Source organism: Cervus elaphus, chromosome 20 (genome assembly GCF_910594005.1).
Source record: "Cervus elaphus chromosome 20, mCerEla1.1, whole genome shotgun sequence".
Classification (NCBI taxonomy): Eukaryota; Metazoa; Chordata; class Mammalia; order Artiodactyla; family Cervidae; genus Cervus; species Cervus elaphus.
The window spans coordinates 31,066,184-31,086,657 of NC_057834.1; the positions used below are offsets into that span (position 1 = coordinate 31,066,184).

Sequence of the window (20,474 nt, forward strand, 5' to 3'; positions counted from 1 at the left end):
ATCTGTACTGTGATCCTACCACTTCCCCATCAAGAAGTAGTGACTATATTCTCTTCTATTTAAATCTAGGTGAGCTTATGGCTTCCTGAGTCAATAGAGTATGGAAGTAATGATATGTGAATCCCAAGTCTGGGTTACATTAGGTAGCTGAAAGACTCACATTTGAGCCTTTGAATTCTGATTACCACAAGACTGCCAGGTTTTGAGGAAGCCAGGACATTTAGAAAGATGATGGGTAGCACTCTCACTGGCAGTTCAAGTCTTCAAATCATTTCAGATCAGGCATCAGACATGTGAGTGAAGAAACCTTAAGGCAGTTCGAGCCCCCAAACGTCAAGCTACCCTAATCTGCAAATCTTCCCAAATGATGTCTGGACGCCATGGAGCAGAGACAAGAAATTCCTGAAGTATCCTGTCCAAATTCCTAACCCATAGATTCTGGGAGCCTTATAAAATGGTTGCTGTTTTAAGCCACTAAGTTTTAGAGAAGTTTGTTACACAATAGTAATGAGAACGCTGACCTTGTGTAGTCCATATTCTATGAGGAAAGAAAGGAACTGAGCAAGATATACTAATATACAAAATGAAGGGGAACAGGAATTGCAACAGAGGGGGAGGACTATAACTTAGATGGGGAAAATGTGCTGGTTAATTACCCACTGTTTCTCAGCTCCAAGTTCACCTCCTATAGTCTGCGATGAAAATTAATACAAGTCCCAGCTGGCTTCCTTTTAGGTCCTGTCAATAGGGGATTCTAGAAGGATGTTTCTTAAGGTAGAATGGGGGAGAAGGGATTTTTTTTCATCCTTCCATCAGCTTTATCCCAGAAGGGACAGTTTGCTTTAGGTTCTAGCTTTTTTCAGCACACCCAAAACCCAGTTCCGTGGGCCCCTTGAAGATACTGGCATTATCCAGGTAGTGTCTCCTCCTCAGATGTGTATACATGGGGCAGCTACACTAAGTTCCTAGGTTTTGATAATCCCTAGTCTCTTCCCTTTGATACGCTAAATCCTGTTTAATTCTCAGATAGGTTAATCTCTTACAGAGTATTACATACAATTCAAAATCGATATTTCTGAATTATAAAATTTTCATTCATTATATGACTCTGCCGTAACTCTGAAATTCTATTTTGGCAAGAAATTTATGTATGCTCGGCCATACCAGAAGTAGAATGTAGTCCCTGGAATTTTTTAGCAAACAAAAGTGGCCCAATAACCCCCCTAATTTTGACTATTACCAAACCATAAAATAATATGGATCCATTTAAAGTTTTTATCAATGAAATACATCATTACCTGTACAGAATTGATTGTTGACATCCCAAATGCCTGTCTCCCAAGGCATCAAATCCAAGTCAAAATCAAGATTATCAAAATTACTTTCCTGTAGATTTCAAATCAGCAAAAGAATATCAGATTAAAATATATACATCCAGAAACCAAACTAACAGAAACAACTTGCCAAAAATAACTGCTATTACCCAAATTAGTAAAAATAATTTTCTAAGTTAATCAATTCATCTTGAGAATATAGCTTAGATGCCTTAGAGATAAACCAATTTAGTTACTTTAAGCACAGTAGTAACAACTAGGAAGGAGGTAATGGAGGCAACATCTATCTGACAGAGTTAGTTGGTCTCATTCTTTTCAATGAAAAGAGACTATTACAAGAGTCACAAAATATTAACACAAAGCATGTGTTTTGTCATAAAGGAGATCCAGTATAATAAGTTTTCCCACTGTCACTAAGGAAAAAAAGTCAAAGCAAATGCCTATTTATAAAATCATCTCTATATGCAATGGAAAGAATACAGATGTATCCAAAAAACATTCAGGAACCATAAAGAGACTAACTGAAACTTCAAATATACCAATTATTAAAATGGTTATGGGGGAAGGAAGAGATCCATAGGGGGATGGGCAATTTTATCTTTTTTACTGGTCTATAGTTTTCAAATTTCTAAATTTTTTTTAATCCTAGAAGATAAAACCAAGTTTCTCAAATAGGGGTCAATAAACCTTTTAGAGGGGCTCTTAGTTTCTTTTCATTTAGGTGACAATTTTTTTAATGTAAATGTAAGTGTATTCTGGGTTATAACCATTTTCTACCATATACATTAATAAAGAACTACCACATGATTTCAGAACCCTCATATCACGTAAGACAGTATCACTACTATTTAAAATGTCTGAAGTCACAGAGATAAGAACAGAAGGAAACTTAATATATAAACAGTACAACAAGTCAAAAGGTAGTCAGTATTAACTTAATGTGACAAATAATAAAACAGCAACAAAAAAGAAAGTAGCCCTCAGGCAAAAAGGAAAGATTAATCTAATAATTATTAACAATCACTGGTAATAATTTCTAGAATATTATTCTTTCAAATGTCTATTATTTGGTTTATTCTTTATTGAGAATGTAACAGAAGAAGGGAAACTTTTCTTATCATACTGCCCTAAACTGAGAAAATATTAGTGCAAGTTAAGAGAATACATGAAAGTGCACACAGAAAAAAGAAAAAACTACTTAAATTATAAAAGAAACAACTTTTAAATCAATCTCCTTTGCTTTTTTCCTCATATTTGAATCTATACATAGATTCATACTTTCAGCAATGAAAAACCTTTAAACTTTCGCAGTCCAAGTAAATTGAGCAATATTTGCCTGATTACTAGCAATCCTTTGTAACATGCTCAATAGTGTCATGACCTACTTCAGGGATGCTTCATACTCAATCTTCAGCCAAAAAAGTCAAATACCTTTTACAGCATAAGAATTTTATCTGGCTGGAAATTTCACAGGCCCATTTTATTGTAAAGCAAAACATGCTGCTGCTGCTGCTAAGTCACTTCAGTCGTGTCCGACTCTGTGCGACCCCACAGACGGCAGCCCACCAGGCTCCGCCGTCCCTGGGATTCTCCAGGCAAGAACACTGGAGTGGGTTGCCATCTCCTCCAATGCATGAAAGTGAAAAGTGAAAGTGAAGTCACTCAGTCGTGTCCAACTCTTCACGACCCCATGGACTGCAGCCCACCAGGCTCCTCCGTTCATGGGATTTTCCAGGCAAACATGCTGATACTTATATACTCTGCTTCTTCAACTTCTCAAGGGAAACTGTACTGCCATGTAGAAGAATGATAGTTGTAAAACTATAAAGGGCCCTCTAAGATGATTTAATCCAATCTCTTATTTTATACCAGAAAAACTAAGGAACTGAAAGAGTGAATGACTTCTTTGAGGTAACAGAATGTTAGTTATAAAATCAGAACCATATTTCCATGAATCTTTCAAATATAATATATTGTTTCTTGAAGACGAGGCTCTGGAGGTTATGAAAAAAACATCAGCTGCTTAAACAACCAGTCAATATTAAAAACCAACTTAATTATAGACAACATTATAAAGCATCTCATAGAGTAAATGAAACCATTAAAATCTCATGCATTTGGAGAAGGAGTTAGCAACCCACTCCAGCATGGGCTTCCCTTGTAGCAGGAGACCCAGGTTCGATTCCTGGGTCGGGAAGATCCCCTGGCGAAGGAAATGGCGACTCACTCTGCTATTCTTGCCTGGAGAATCCCATGGACAGAGGAGCCTGGTAGGACTGGAAGCCCCATGGACTGGAAGAGTCGGACACAACTTAGCAACTAAACACCCTCCCCACCCCCAGTATTCTTGCCTGGGAAATCCTATGGACAGAGGAGCCTGAGCAGGCTACAGTCCATGGGGTCGCAAAGAGTTGAACACAACTTACCAACAAATACTAACACTTTCACACTTAGGATGGGTTTTCTAGCTCCAAGTCACCCTTTGAGGAACTGCCTCATTTTGTACTACTTTGTGTAAACATAAAGACTATTGTTTAAGACAACAACAACAAAAAAATCTCATGAATTGATTAAAAAAAAAAAATCATGTGTTCCACTCTCTATTGATTCATGGTAAAACAACTGTTAAATTATTCTTTGAGAAATGTCAAACTCACCTAGCAAGCTTTACTTTTAATAACAGCTTAAAAAATAAGTGATAAATATTCAACCTGATTGATGTGCATATAAAATCACTCTGTTCACTTGAACTACTTCCCAAGTCAAACACCACCTCATCCGATAAAGAAGAAAACAAAAAATAAGAGTTCAGGCCAAACAGCTTCACATATAATAACCCAGAAAAGGAAAAAAGAAAAAAAAATCTAAGCTACTTTTGAGGACTCAAAGTGTTATAACAACTTTTATGCATACTTCTAACTACTCAAAAGCAAAAAGTAAGGACATTTCTAAGTTTCAGAGCTTTCAACACTAAGGATACATAACTTTAAAAAAGGAAGTTGGTAAGTTCTCTTTTTTTAAAAAAAAAAGTTTTATAATTTATTACTTTTTTGGGTGGGGGTGCTGTACTGGATCTTCGTTGCTTTTCTCTAGTTGTGGCAAGAGGGAGATATTCTCTAGTTGAAGTATGCAGACTTCTCACTGCAGTGGCTTCTCCTGTTTCAGAGCATGCACTCTAGTGCCCACAGGCTCAACATTTGTGGCATGTGGGGTCAATAGTTGCAGCTCCTGAGCCCTAGAGCACAGGCTCAATAGATGTGGTGCTTAGGCTTAGCTGCTCCATGGCATGTGGGATCTTCCCAGACCAGGGATCAAACCCGTGTCTTCTGCATTGGCAGGCAGATTCTTTACCACTGAGCCACCTGGGATGCCCGGTAAGTTCTCTCAACTAATCCATGACTCACATATATCCCTTAACATCACACTGTTTCCCTTTGCAGCAAAATATGTGGAAAAACCAAGAGGTAGGGAGTTAAGTAACTTCTCCAAGGTGGGGCCAAAGGCAGACTTAGAATATATGTCCTCTACATACCAAGACCAAAGCAATTTCTACAATCGTACATTCACTGACAACAAAATGGCAACCAACTTTCATTTTTAACCCTAAAAGTTATTTAAACTTAAATAACCAGCCTAAAGGTGTTATTCTGAAATCTACTTGCAATAGTTAAAGATTAAATATCACATTATTCAGTATTTCTCCCCTAATAAATACTTACATAAGTTTCATTTGCTGCATCCAATTGCAGGTCATCAGTGTCTGTGAAATAGCCAAGTTCAGCAAACAGGGCAGAATCTTGAAACAAAAGAAAACAATAGTTATTTCCTGTTAATTCAGCGTTTTGACTAGAGAATAAGTGCTGTGTCCTTATGCCAACTCTACTAGAGTTTCTCATCAGACTTTCTAGCAGTGTGAATAACAACCAGTGCAAAGCTGATTTCTAACCTATGTATTATTTTCCACATACTTTTTATCTTGTGAACTAAACCATTATACTAAGGATTAAAAAATGTCCTGCCACGTTATGTTGGACTAGTTGATAGTGACTTTCTGGAACATTAACAACACAAATTCTGAGGCTTCATCTGGACTCAGCACAGAAAAGGTGACACAGTTGATCAGCAGTGATGACAGGACAGGAATATGACAGCACATGTATCAGGTATTTACCATCCATGCCTTAAAATTAAAAGTACAACCCATTTTCTATCCAAACAATAAAGAACTTATCTAAATCACTGAATTTATTTCAGCAAATCTAACAATGTTCCAATTTCCTAATGAGACTGCATTATAAACCAAGAAACATGAACACAGAAGGTCAAGATGCTGATAAGGCCACACAAGGCTGATTACTGTACAATCTGTAAAGTATCTATTTTCTCTAACATCTTAAGAACTTCAAGTACTTTGAAGAGTTTGCAGTCTAAGCTGGCCTCTGTACTCCCTACCACGGTGCCACTGAAATTTGCTCTGGTGATTTCCCACTTCACATATATAGGAATTGCACCGCCAGTCTATCCTTGACTCAGCCAATAGTAGAAACATTTCACCAACCTAAAACAAAATAGTACATAGCAAAATATGTTGTGTGCAGTGATAATGAAAGGTTATTCATATAACTCTCAGAAAAGGACTACCTTAACTCAGCTGTCGAGCAAAACAAAACAAAAAACCCATATAAGCAGATAACTGTGACTGTGTCCCTTATACACAGGCTAAAACTCCTTGAAAGACTTTATCTGCTGCCTCTCATTTCTCTCCTCCCTTTCCTTCTTGAACCTATTCCAACCAAGCTCCCCTCCCACACACACATGCATACACATCAGTTATTAATGTCACCAATGGCCTCTCCTTTGCTAAATTGAATAGTAAATTCATGGTCCTCGTCTTACTCTCAACAGCTTGGAAACAGTTGATCCTTTCATATTAATTGAAGCATTTTTCTCACTTGGTTTCAAATTATCATCCTCACCTGGTTTTCTTCCCGCCTCACTGGTTGGTCCTATCTTGCTGGTTCTTCCTCATCTTCTTAATATGACATTGTCCCTGGGCTTAGTGCAAACTTTTCTCTGCTCTACTCCCTTTGTGATTTCAGCTGAGCTCATGGCTTTAAATAGCATGGACATGCCAAGGATTCCTAAATAAACACTTCCAATCTACACCTCAAGATGTACTCAACAAAGTACTCGCCATCTCCTGTTGGATACCTAAAAGGCATCTCAAACTTAACACAGCCAAAACTGAGCTTCAGATCATCCTTCATCAAACCTCCTATGGCTTTGTCTTTATCTCAGTTAATGACAATCCAATTACCCCAGCAGCTCAGGTCAAAAACCTTAAGAGTCATTGTTTATTTCTCTTCCTCATTCTCTGTATTCAATCTACCAGTAAATCCTGTCAGCTCTGTCTTCAAAATATGTATTAGTAATCTGGCTTCTTACCTTTCTTTTCCATCCTTCCTACTCTTTCCATCTTTCCTTTCTTCCCCTGCTCTTCTGAACAGAGATGTCAGCAGAGCAAGGAGGGTGGTGGGGTTTTTTGCGTCATCATCTGTGAAAATGTGCCTGACACCCAAGGAAATAGGATGATGCCAGGGAGGGGGCTGCCTAGTGGAGGTGTAGGCATGCCTCAGCTGCCAAGAAAATGGGGCAGTGGGAGGAGGCACAGAGCAGTAGATGTAAAAAACAGCCCAACTGGTTAGGAGAGAATACCAAAAAAATGTGCTATTTGATAAAGCAAATGATTAAATATATTTAAAATAATTGGAGCTAGGTTCCTCACTGTTTGAAAAAGGACTTACAAACGTGAAAAGGGAAGAGAATAAAAGAATCCTAGGCTGTTGGACTGGTATTAGAAGCATTAATATGGGCACATTTTTTAAAATACTCATACACAGAAAGAATTACAGATGTTTGTATAAGTGTGTACACACACACATATATATACATGTATTTCTTAGCTCTGTCTGCTAACAGGTCCAAGAAGCGATGACATCCCATCAGTATTTAAAAATCCTGTTTCCAGATCTTGCATACTAAATATGATCCTCTACTAAATAGATGTCCACCAAAGGAATATTTAGAGTAATAGCTGATTCCAGGGTTTAGACAGGGGCATGCAAAAGAGGCCTGGGAAAATCTTGTTGTACCAGAAAATAAGGAAATTCTCGGAGAATGATGAGAACATGTCAAAAGAACAGAGAAGCTGATATGCACGGACTCTTTTTTTTGTGTCTTTTTATTTTCTCCTATTTACAATTCTTTCATTTAACAAATAAACCCCTACTGGTCAATTCTGGGAAAATCTGAGCCTCAAAATAAAGCCAGATTACAACCCATTAAGTCAAATAGCAATTAGTGAGCCCATAATGAAATAAAAAGAGAAAGCTCTTTCTTACAGTATCAGTTCAGTTCAGTTCAGTCACTCAGTCATGTCTGACTCTTTGCGACCCCATGGACCGCAGCACGCCAGGCTTCCCTGTCCATCACCAACTCCCAGAGCTTACTCAAACTCATATCCATCAAGTCAGTGATGCCAACCAACCATCTCATCCTCTGTCATTCCCTTCTTCTCCTGCCTTCAATCTTTCCCAGCATCAGGGTCTTTTCCAATGAGTCAGTTTTTCGCATCACGTGGCCAAAGTATTGGAGTTTCAGCTTCAGCATCAGTCCTTCCAATGAACACCCAGGGCTGATCTCCTTTAGGATGGACTGGTTGGATCTCCTTGCAGCCCAAGGGACTCTCAAGAGTCTTCTCCAACACCACAGTTCAAAAGCATCAATTCTTCAGCACTCAGCTTTCTTTATAGTCCAACTCTCACATCTATACATGACTACTGGAAAAACCACGGCTTTGACTAGACAGACCTTTGTCGGCAAAGTAATGTCTCTGCTTTTTAGCATGCTGTCTAGGTTGTTCATAGCTTTTCTTCCAAGGAGCAAACGTCTTTTAATTTCATGGCTGCAGTCACCACCTGCAGTGATTTTGAAGCCCCCCCAAAATAAAGTCTCTCACTGTTTCCCCATCTATTTGCCATGAAGTGATTGGACCAGATGCCATGATCTTAGCTTTCTGAATGTTGAGTTTTAAGCCAGCTTTTGTACTCTCCTCTTTCACTTTCATCAAGAGGCTCTTCAGTTCCTCTTTGCTTTCTGCCAGAAGGGTGGTGTCATCTGCATATCTGAGGTTATTGATATTTCTCCCAGCAATCCTGATTCCAGCTTGTGCTTCATCCAGCCCAGTATTTTGCATGATGCACTCTGCATATAAGTCAAACAAGCAGGGTGACAATATACAGCCTTGACGTACTCCTTTACCAATTTGGAACCAGTCTATTGTTCCATGTCCAGTTCTAACAGTTGCTTCTTGACCTGCATACAGATTTCTCAGGAGGCAGGTCAGGTGATCTGGTATTCTCATCTCTTCAAGAATTTTCCACAGTTTGTTTTGATCCACACAAAGGCTTTGACATAGTCAATAAAGCAAAAGTAGATGTTTTTCTGGAACTCTTTTATGTTTTTGATGATCTGGCAGATGTTGGCAATTTGATCTCTGGTCCCTCTGCCTTTTCTAAACCCAGCTTGAACATCTGGAAGTTCATGGTTCTTACAGTATAACATCAATTAATTAATGTAGACATAATGTCTAGAGATAATCACCCTTTGGCATTAGAGTGGTAATTGATATAGACTGGTGTTATCAGTGGAGGCCAGGGCTAGTGTGTGAAGGCTTAATAAGGAATAGGATATTGGTGGCATGTCCAACTATCTCTCCCCAAATATTATTCAAATGTAAAAGGAGAAACAGTGACACTACGGTATAGAAATCTGGCAGATACTAACGTGACCATGTGATCATAGTGAACATCACCTTGGGACAGGTCATCGTGGTGTGCCACCAAATGCAATGCACTGAGAACAGAGCATCATGTCCCCGGCATTCCTGCCACATTCCTGCCACGGACTCAAGGCCTGATTCTGGTCATGAGGAAACAGTGGACAGACCCAGGTCTAGAGTCACCTTACACAACAAAAGATACGCACTCTAACACTGTCAAGGATACAGAAACAGGGAAAGACTAAGGAAACGTTCCAGGAGACATGACAAGTAAAAGTAATGTGGGTTTGTAGGTAGGATCCCAGACTGGAAAGGGAACAGGAACATTACTAAGACATATGGCAACATTTGAATGGTATCTGTGAACTGGAGGGTAATGCTGTACCCTTGTTCATTTCCTGACTGGAAGGAGTATATGGTAGTTGTTGATATAGGAGAGTATCCTTGTTTGGGGGAGGAGAGGGTAAACACAGCAGTATCTAAGGGTAATGATCTAAACACAGTTTTCTGTCTTCTTCTCCCTCTAAAGAAAGAAATGGGGCCAATACAGCAAAATTGAACAATTAGGGAATATGTGTAAAAGGCATGCAACAATTCTTTGTACAGTTCTTATAAGTTCTCTGTAGGTTTGAAACTACTCAAAAATTTAAATTTGAATAAAAAATATACATGGGTATATACACATGCATATGCATATGTGTACAGATCCATAATCCAACCACTTCCATTTCCTCCATTCTCCCATCATAAATCACTTGGATTGCTGCTGCTGCTGCTGCTAAGTCACTTCAGTCGTGTCTGACTCTGTGCAACCCCATAGACGGCAGCCCACCAGGCTCCACTGTCCCTGGGATTCTCCAGGCAAGAACACTGGAGTGAGTTGCTATTTCCTTCTCCAATGCATGAAAGTGAAAAGTGAAAGTGAAGTCACTCAGTCGTGTCCGACTCTTAGTGACCCCATGGACTGCAGCCTACCAGGCTCCTCCGTCCATGGGATTTTCCAGGCAAGAGTACTGGAGTGGGGTGCCATTGCCTTCTCCATGGATTGCTGCAGTAGCCTCCAAATAGTCTCCCTGCTTCTGCCCTTGACCTTCCTTCAGTCTATTTTCAACAGAGCATCTAAAGTGAGCCCATAAAAACATAGGATGTTACTGGGAAGCAGGATTTCCACAGGAGTAAAACAGAAATAAAAGTATATAATATAAGAAGAAAAAAACTTTCAATACTATATAATGCAAGAAAAAAACTTGCAAAAGTATATAATGCGAGAAAGAACTCTGTGTCTGTGCTACTGTCTTTGAACTGTGAGTATTAGTACAAATTCATGCTTTCTAAAAATAGGTATTTCCTTTTTCTCAGGAAACACACAGTGAAGTGTTTGGGAGTTTTGTATTATTTGCAACCTGCTTTCAGATGATGAAAGAAGAAGGACGTGTTCGTAATACTGAGAGAGAAAGCAAGTATGGCAGGATGTTAACAGTTGATAAATCTAGATAAGGGAAATATAGGTTATTGCAATACTGATCTTTTAACTTTTCTGTGGTTTGCTAATACTTTAAAAAACTGATAGTGGGTTGATAAGTACACTTGTATATCTACAGAATACCTTAGAAGGATCCATAAGGAGGTGGTGGTATTGGTTACCTATGAAGTATCTCTGAAATTTACTGCCAACTTCTATGTTTTTTTCACCAATCCCACACTACTATTTAGATTACTACTATTTAACAGTAGTAAACTATGGTAGCTATTTGGTCTCATTTGCTCAGCAAACTTTCCCACCTGACAGCCACTTTGACCACTTATTTATTCCTTTACTTCTTATAAGATGAGAAATGGCCACTGGAAATCAGTGGTGACCTTAGAAAGAGCTGTTTTAGCAAAGCAGTAGAACCTGGCTGGAGTGGGTTCAAGAGACAATGGAAAAAGAGAAACTGGAGTCAGTGAACATGGACACTTTTTAACAAAGAATTCTGCTGTAAAATAAAAAAGAGAAATGTAGTGGCAGTTAGAAGGGAAGTAACATTTGAAGCGGGTTTGGGGTTTTTCTTTTTTTTTTTCACTCTAGATAGGAGAAGCAATTACATGCAGGGAGGGAAATGATGATTCAAGGAACAGAAGGAAGAAGAGTTTGAGCAATATTCTTGAATAAAGGAGGAGGACTCTTAAGCACACATGGAAGTGATCGGCTCTCTCATTCCCACCAACAGAAGAGAAGGCAAATATGCTGGTACGCGGATGGGCAAATAAGGTAGTAGGAGACTGGGGCAATTTTCTTCTGATTCAAAGGATTCAGGACGAGGTGCTGGAGGTTTGAAGAGAGAAGAAACTTTACAAAAACAACCATCAGAGTGAGAGGACCAGGGACATATGATCAGCTGAGCAATACTTAATCAAAGGTCTACTGCAGGTTAGAATCATAAATTTAGTGACACCAGTCAGCATGGTTGAATTTTCTTTTTTTCAGGCACTTTCAGCTATTTGAGGGCATTCATGGAGTAGGCAGAGTTAGATTTAACCAAGGCTGAGGTTGATCAAAGAGAGAATTACAAAGCAGGAGAGAGACAAAGAATATTGAGAGTATGAGGCAATGGTTAGAGACTGTCCATGTATTGTAAACTGGATAAGGGGAAAGTGATAGCATAAAGGGGATGAGGGACAAGGAAAAGATGACAGAATCTCAGCAGGGCTGAAGGTGCCACTGGATCACTAAATAGAGTGAGCCGGTAAGACAAAAGGTGATGGTCAGAGAGGGATGTTTGAAACTGAGATTATGTTATTAGTAACGACTAGATTGAGGCTTATGACCGGGGGAGCAAATGGCTAAGACAGGGCGGAAGGTGGAGAGGAGACCCAGGAAATGAGAGGTCAAGGTATTTGAAGGATCTTCTCTGAGACGGATTCCCTGGTGGCTCAGGTGGTAAAGCCTGCAATGCGGGAGACCCAGGTTCAATCCCCTGGAGAAGGAAATGGCAACCCGCTCCAGTACTCTTGCCTGGACAATCCCATGGGCAGACGAGTCTGGCAGGTTACAGTCCACAGGGTCACAAAGAGTCAGACATGACTGAACAACTTCACTTTTTTTTTTTCTTTCTTTCTTTCTCTGAGAATACTGAAATCAGCGAAGAATCTTGATGGAAGGAGTGTTGAAGTAAGTGACAATAAGAACTAAATTTTTTCAAAAAGTGAGGGAGAGTGAACCAGAAATCGGAAGATGACTATAACCGGGACAAGTAGAGGACAGCATGTGAGACAATGTGAAACTTAAGCCTGGATGTGGATTTTTTTTAGGGAAGACGAACAGTGAATGATCAAAAAGCAGCAATGAAGAACAAGAAAGACAGTTAACCCACCTTCAGGGACCCTAATGGTGGAAAGGTTTTGAGAATGAAAACAGCTACCATTCAGTAGGACTTCAGAGGGAAAATGTGATCAGGGGTGTCAGGTATTGGTCAACACAGGAAGGCAAAGAGAACTTTCACAGAAGACACTGAAGTTATCAAAGAAACCACAGTGGCAGAACAAAGCTTCTGATCTTGGTACATATATCTTACATGTGGTCAAAAAAAAAAAGTGGCTTTTGCGCAAATGTAAGAAAAAGGAGGAGAGAGTAAGGGAGGGAGGAAGGAAAGAGAAGAGGAAAGATATACAAATGACAAACACAATTTATGAAAAGATGCTACAAATCACACGTTATCCGGGAACTACAAACCAAAATAATGAGATACCACTACACATCTATTAGAATAGCTAAAATCTGAAACGCTGGCAACAACCAAGTGTCGACAAGGATTGGAGCAACAGGAATATCCATTCCCTACTGGCAGGAATGCAAGATGGCATAACGACTATGGAAGACAGGTTGAAAAGTTTCTTACAAAACTGGACATACTCTTAACTGTGTGATCCAGTAATCATGCTCCTTGGTATTTATCCAAATGATATGAAAATGTATGTCCACATAAAAAGCTGTGCATGGGAGCTGCCCGGCCTGGTGGTTAGGAATCGGCACTTTCATAGCCATGGCCTGGGTTCAATCCCTAGTGAGGGAACTGAGGTCCCACAAGCTCCATGGCACAGCAAAAAAAAAAAAGCTGCACATGGACATTTACAGCAGCTTTATATATAATTGCCAACATCTGAAAGAAACCAAACTGTTTTTCAGCAGGTAAATGGATAAACAAACTGTGTGCCTTGAGCCAAATCGTGTCCCCCCAAAATCTAGAAGCTGAAGCCCCCAGTATGACTGCATCCAGAGGTAGGATGGTATTTAGGAGGTAATCAAGCTTACATGGGGTTACAAGTGTGGGGCCCTAATCTGCTAGAACTGTGGCCTCAAAAAACTAAGAGCTAGATCTATCTACCTACCTACCTCTCTCCTTCCCTCCTTCCTTCCCCTTCCACCCCTCTGCCTTGTGAGGACACAGCAAAAAGATGGCTGGCTGTAAGTCAGGAAGAGAGGTCTCACCAGAACCTGACCATGCTGTCACCTGAAGTTGGACTTTCGGCCTCCACAACTGTCAGAAAATAAATTTCTATTGTTTAAGCTACCTAGGTATTTTGTTATGGGAGCTTAAAAGACACTGTGGTACATCCATATAATGGAATACTCAGTGCTGAAAAGAAATGAGCTATCAGGCCACTAAAAGACAGAGGGATCTTAAATGCATTTTGCTAAATGAAGAAGTCAATTTGAGAATGCTACATACTATATCATTCCAGTAATATGACACTGTGAAAAAGGCAAAACTAGGAGACAGTGGAAAGATCAGCGGTTGTTCAGAGGGCTTCGGAGGAAGGAGGCAGAGACAAATAAGTGGTGCACAGGGAATTTTTTAGGGCAGCATAACTACTTCATATGATACTATAATGGTAGATACTGACATTATACATTTGTCAAAACCCACAGAATGAACATGGAGAAAGCAAGGGAGTTTCAGAAAAACATCTGCTTCATTGACTATGCGAAAGCCTTTGACTGTGTGGATCACAACTGTGGAAAATTCTTAAGGAGATAGGAATACCAGACCACCTAACCTGTCTCCTGAGAAATCTGTATATAGGTCAAGAAGCAACAGTTATAACTGGACATGGAACAACCAACTAGTTCAAAATTGGGAAAGGAGTGTAAGGCTGTATATTGTCATTCTACTTATTTAACTTCTATGCAGAGTACATCATGGGAAATGCCAGGCTGGATGAATCACAAGTTGGAATCAAGATTCCCAGGAAAAATATCAACAACCTCAGATATGCAGATGATACCTATGGCAGAAAGTGAAGGAGAACTGAAGAGCCTCTTGATGAGGATGAAAGAGGAGAATGAAAAAGCTGGCTTGAAACTCAACATTAAAAAAACTAAGATCATGGCATCCGATCCCACCACTTCATGGCAAAGAGAAGGGCATAAAGAGGAAGCAATGATAGATTTCCTTTTCTTGGGCTCCAAAATCACTACAGATGGCGACTACAGCCATGAAAGTAAGAGATGCTGTTTCTTGGAAGGAAACCTGTAACAACCAAGACAATATATTAAAAAGCAGAGACATCACTTTGCCAACAAAAATCCATATAGTCAAAGCTATGGTTTTTCCAGCAGTCACATATGGATGTGTGAGGTGGATCATAAAGAAGGCTAAGCACCAAAAAAATTGATGATTTTGAATTATGGTGCTGGAGAAGACTCTTGAGAGTCCCTTGGACTGCAAGGAGATCAAACCAGTCAATCCTAAAGGAAATGAACCCTGAATATTCATTGCAAGGGCTGTCGCTGAAGCTGAAACTCCAATATTTTGGCCACCTGATGTGAAAAGCCAACTCACCGGAAAAGACCCTGATGCCTGGAAAGATGGAAGGCAAAAGGAGAAGCGGGTAGCAGAGCATGAGATAGTTAGATAGCATCACTGACTCAATGGACATGAATCTGAGCAAACTCAGAGACAGTGCAGTCCATGGTGTTGCAAAGAGTTGGATATGACTTAGAGACTGAAAAACAATTAAAAAACAACACAGTATGAACAGAGTGAATCTTATTATAAACTATGGACTTTAGTTAATGATAATGTATCAATACTGGCCCATGAACTGTAACAAATTTATTCCATCAATGCAAGATGCTACCAATAAGGGAAACTTGGGGGTGGGGACACTCTGTACTAACCCCTCAATTATTCTGTAAGTCTAAAACTATACTAAAAATAAGCTCTATCAAGTATTTAAAAATAATTACACTGAAACAGAATTTCAGCATCCATAAATAAAGCTGCTCTGGAACAGGGCCATGCTGTTCATACTGTCCATGGCGGCTTTCATACTACCGCTGGCAGAACTGAGCAGCTGGGACAGAGACAGATGACCACAGAAGCCCAAAATATTCACTATCTGGATCTTTACAGAAAACATTCACAGGGCCTCTCTAAATTTCCTTACCCAACATAAAAGGAATATGCACATCTTGTCAAAGGCTGTTCTGAGTAAGCCATTTTTAATTATTCAAAGTTGTTAGAATCACAAGTTCTAATCACATGATCTGATTTTAAAATTATAACTGGCCAGCTTGTAATATAGAAAAAAAAATCAAATCAGTGAAGTACCTGAACACCCCAAATGGCAACTCCCAGAAAAAGAACCCACATTCTACTGAGAAATGCTGGCAGAAAGTAACCTTTCATTCCAGCGCCTGCAAAACCTATCCTACTTACTGAACACCTGAGGAATCAGAAGTAAAATGTTCTATTAGGAGAAGATTTAACAGTGTCAAAAGAGAAGCCTGGAAAACGGGCATATTCAGGAAGGGGCAGGGCAAGATACCCGAGCTGAGTCAGTGAACCGACTACAAAGAACTGAATGATCTGTTAAAGAACATTAAGAGTAGGAGTCAACAGATAAGATTAGTCAAGAAAATGCAGCCTGAGTATCAGAAGACATAATAATGCTATCAGGAAGTATCCCACAGTTATAGTTTAAGAAACATCATGAACATGTAACAGTTGACTAGCTGAGAAAACAGATCCTAACTACCCAATATACTAGACTCATTAATAACTGGGGGTATCTTGGTAAGAATCAAATCTGTAGAAATAATTTAGGAAAGCAATATAAAATAGTGACTAAATTAACAGGCTTTGGAGGCAGACAAACGTGATTCTTATCCTGCTTCTGACACTCACTAGCTATAAGACTTTGAGCGTTCATTTTCTCTCAGCTTCAGTTTCCTTATCTGTGCATCTAAGAGCTTAGCAGAGCACCTCACACAAAATGTTTAATAAATGACAACTGTTCCTATTGTAATAGGAATATATTTTCCAAAGCCAAGTATGTTTTACCAAGCCAAATACAGTAGGCTTATACTGTATAAGAATATACTAGGCTTATACTACTTACACCACAAGTACACTCTTATAAGAGACAGTCTAGTTTTTCCAACACCTCAGAAAATCTACCCAAGGACTGAAATAAATCTCTAACAGTATATAATTTAACAGAAGTTCTGCCCTTGGAAAATCAAATGAGAACTTCAGTTCAACAAAGAGAACTGAAATTACACTCTTGCTACTGACAATGATGGTCCAATGAAAAGATGAAGGTCAGTCTGTGTTTCCCCAAAATTTTAAAGGTGATGAATAGTGTAGGTTTGCTAAAGGACTCATTCAGGGAAGTATGCAACCCCAAATTCACACTGAAGCTCAAGAACAGTGTAAGTACTACTCTGTTAAGGTAAGAATATTACTATTCTTATAAGGTAAGGACACGTTTTCTCTAAACACTGATGATAAAGCTTCTCTACTCTTATTTCGACTACATTCCATTCCTACTCTTCCTGCCACAAAGCCAAACAAAATATCCGTAACAAGCAAATTCAGAATTGTATCCGGAGAGCAATCAGGATTACACCCGTTTATAAGCGTTAGGTGTAGATGAACAGCAAACTGAGGTCAGGTGCTAGAGTGCTTTGCTTCTCTGCCAATATGGACATCAGCCTCGATCAATAGTGGAAGCTCAGAAAAGGATTCCCCTTCTCTCAGACACACCAAACGTGTACACACACGCACAAACATTCCACCGCAAGCATCGCCCACATCGCACATTCTGAGAAAAAACCTTGCAGCCTTTTCGGGGGTCACGGCCACCCTGCCCTAAGCTTCCTAATGACGTCGTACTCGCCGCACCAAATCATCACCTGGTACTTTCCCAGAGGAAACAGCCAAACGCGACAGTAATTCCAATCAGGCAATATTTTACACTCACTGTCGCCAGGACAGACACCGACAGGTATACTCTACCAGGACCACGGACGGAAGCGACGAGTGACCCTCGCTTCCCCGACAGGATTCGTCCACACCTGTCACCGAGGGGGCGCGGAAGTAGGAGGAAGGAACCTGGAGCCACCCCTGGCACAGTCTCAGAGCCCACTCACCCCAGTCTTCATCCGGCCGGTGAGGGAGTCCCGGACTAAAAGGTGACTCCATGGTGCCGGCAGCGCCGGCCGGCTCCCCCGAAACACACGTTCCCCTGCCCTGTAACTCGGTGACTAGTCCTGGGACGGCGGCGGCGGGCGGACAAAATACCCCGGAACGCTGACGCGACGGTGGCCGAACGGAGACAAACTGCTGCTGCCGCACGAGGGACGTCAGAGCCTGAGCCAGTTTTAAACAAATCACTGAGCAAGTATTTTTCCCTTTTGGAGTTTTCGGCACTTTCTCTTCTGCTGTTTTAAGGAAAAAAGAAAGACACAAACACTACGTCGCTTAAATAATATATATTGATAATATTTTGAAAAATGAGGAAAAAACCATTCTGAACATCGCCCCTTGAATTTCATTCCACGGTGGAGATATGTCAACACAAAATTTAGAGACTAAGAAAGTAAATCTGGTTTAATTTTAATAACTCGCTATGAATGTAAAAATTCTCCATATACACAAATGTGTGGAAGAAAAATACACAACTACTTTTCCACATTCGTTAGAGCTTCCTGTCTACTGGCACAGTATCTGAGATAAGCAAATATACTATGAATCGTACTTCTAGAAAGCCTACTTTTATTTAAGCAAATTTAAACGAAATAAATATAAAAGATGAACTTTCCAAAAATAAAAATCAGCTCACCGCCTTAAACATACATTTCCAAAGCATAGCACCTAGTCGAGCGAGTCCTAGAGACCTTACCCTAAGACCTGTAATAATGTAAATTCCGAGTCTTTTTACTACTAAAACTTATGGATCGATTTTGTTTTAAAAAATCCACATACATCACAAACTCTAACTGAAAACTTGAGCTGACTTTGATGAAAGTTTCAAGCCCGCTACTTAATAAATTTCTTTTTAAAGCATTTCAGCGGTCGAATATTTAATTAAAACCTCCACCTTAAGAACACGTAAGTTCGCTGCGTGAGACAAGTGCTCGGGGCTGGTGCACTGGGATGACGAGGGAGGTGGGAGGGAGGGTCAGGATGGGGAACACATGTTCACCCATGGCTGATTCTTGTCGATGTATGGCAAAAACCACCACAAGAAAGGAAAAAACACGTATACCTTTAGGACCAAGTGGAATCTTTCCCTCGGTTACTAAACAAAACATCGCTTTCCAGAATCCTCGAAACTCCTCGTGGCTGGACGATTACTACGGATTACACAATCCGGAACACACAGAATCGCCCTGGGACGCAAACCTCGAAAAAAAAACACAGAATTATCTTACATTAAAGGTGATTCTTTCTGTCATCAGCTAACTAATCATTTTTCATATCAGGTGAAATTTATAAGACTTTTTTCTCACCCAACTGCAAATTCAAAAATTGCCACAAAAACTAAAATAAAACCACCAAGAATCTTCTATATATACCACATACCTTAGTCTTTTTTTTTTTTTTTTTAAGAAAATCGCCGTGACTTCACTCCAGAAAATTTTCGGTTTTTAATTTAAATTTTTTTAGTTTTTTATTCAAGTGGAGATAATAATAATACAAAACTGTGTGTGCTTACTGCCAAGAATAAACAAACATAAACAATTTCCATTTTCACTTCAGATTTTTCATAAGAAATTAAACATTGCAGATTAAGTTGAGATATGTTGTTTTCCTCTGCTTCTTTCCCCTTCATCCACACAGACAACTTCTATTACGAATTTTATGGTAACCATTAAAGTCCATTTTTATCATGTTTAAATATGTTTAATATGTTTAATATCATGTTTAAATATGTTTAAATACATACATTTAGTGTTGTTTTGGGGTATTTTAATTTACATAAACGTTTAGCACTAGTCTTCTCCAAGTCACTTTTCTCATTCAACATTATTTTTTGATATGTTTTAACTGTTATATAGCATTTCCATAATTTTTTCATTTCCCTAGTGATGGACATTGGATGGTTTCAACATTTTACTGTTACATAAAATATATCCTTGTATGGGTATCCTTGTGCATATATGCAAAAATGTCCTTTAAGGTACTTGCTGGCTCATGAAGTAGGAGTACTACTATTTGCCAAATAATATCAGTTTACACTCTCATTAGCAGTGATGAATTCTCACCAACGCTAGATGAAATCAGACTTTTATTTTTTGCCTGTGAAGGGTGTGACTATAATTTACATTTCCCTGACAATTAAAGAGGTGGTACATCTTCTCATATTCATTAAACTTTATTTCTTCTGTGAATTGCCCATTCATATCTTTCATAAAATTTCCTACTGGATTTTCTTTCTCTCAATGATGTGTACATTTAACCCGTATGTATGTAGCAAATACTTTCTCTGAGGTTGACATTTGTGTTTGTTTATGGGATTTTTGTCCTCTAGGTTTTAATTTCAATGTAGTCAGATTTATCAATCTTTTGTTAATGATCTCTGCTATTTGTATATTGCATAAGAAATCCATCCCTCTCCTGAGGGAATTTTTCTTTCCATATTTTTATAGTTTCATTTTACACATCCTTTTTTAAAAAAAATTCAATTACTGACATATAGTACCACTATTGACTTTTATACAGCAATTTTGTATTAAAAAACCTTACTAACCTTACTGAATTATGTGCAGTCAAATGCTCAACCGGGAGCTATAAACTCCTTACTGTAAATCCTCTAGGATTTTCTGTGTAGAATGACTTCTTGTATGTAAACATTAACATTTTAACATTTTAAAATCTATTTTTTATTTATCATCATTTTAGATGAAGTGAAAGTCACTCAGTCGTGTCCAATTCTTTGCAACCCCATGGACTATACAGTTCATGGATTCTCCAGGCCAGAATACTGGAGTGGGTAGCCTTTCCCTTCTCCAGGGGATCTTCCCAACCCAG

At 39.2% G+C, this 20,474-nt stretch overlaps 1 protein-coding gene across 1 annotated transcript in view; it reads right to left on the minus strand.

Moving 5' to 3' along the window:
• ATF6 (activating transcription factor 6) overlaps positions 1-18,776 on the minus strand; it is a 239,690-nt gene extending 220,914 nt beyond the window's left edge. The window contains exons 1-4 of the mRNA XM_043878947.1: positions 18,709-18,776; positions 17,591-17,881; positions 5,054-5,130; positions 1,299-1,386 (exon numbers count right to left, since the gene is read on the minus strand). Of these exons, the coding sequence (XP_043734882.1) occupies positions 1,299-1,386; positions 5,054-5,130; positions 17,591-17,881; positions 18,709-18,754 (502 nt within the window). The 5' untranslated portion in view covers positions 18,755-18,776. The remainder of the gene's footprint in view (positions 1-1,298; positions 1,387-5,053; positions 5,131-17,590; positions 17,882-18,708) is intronic.
• Positions 18,777-20,474: the final 1,698 nt, after the last annotated feature.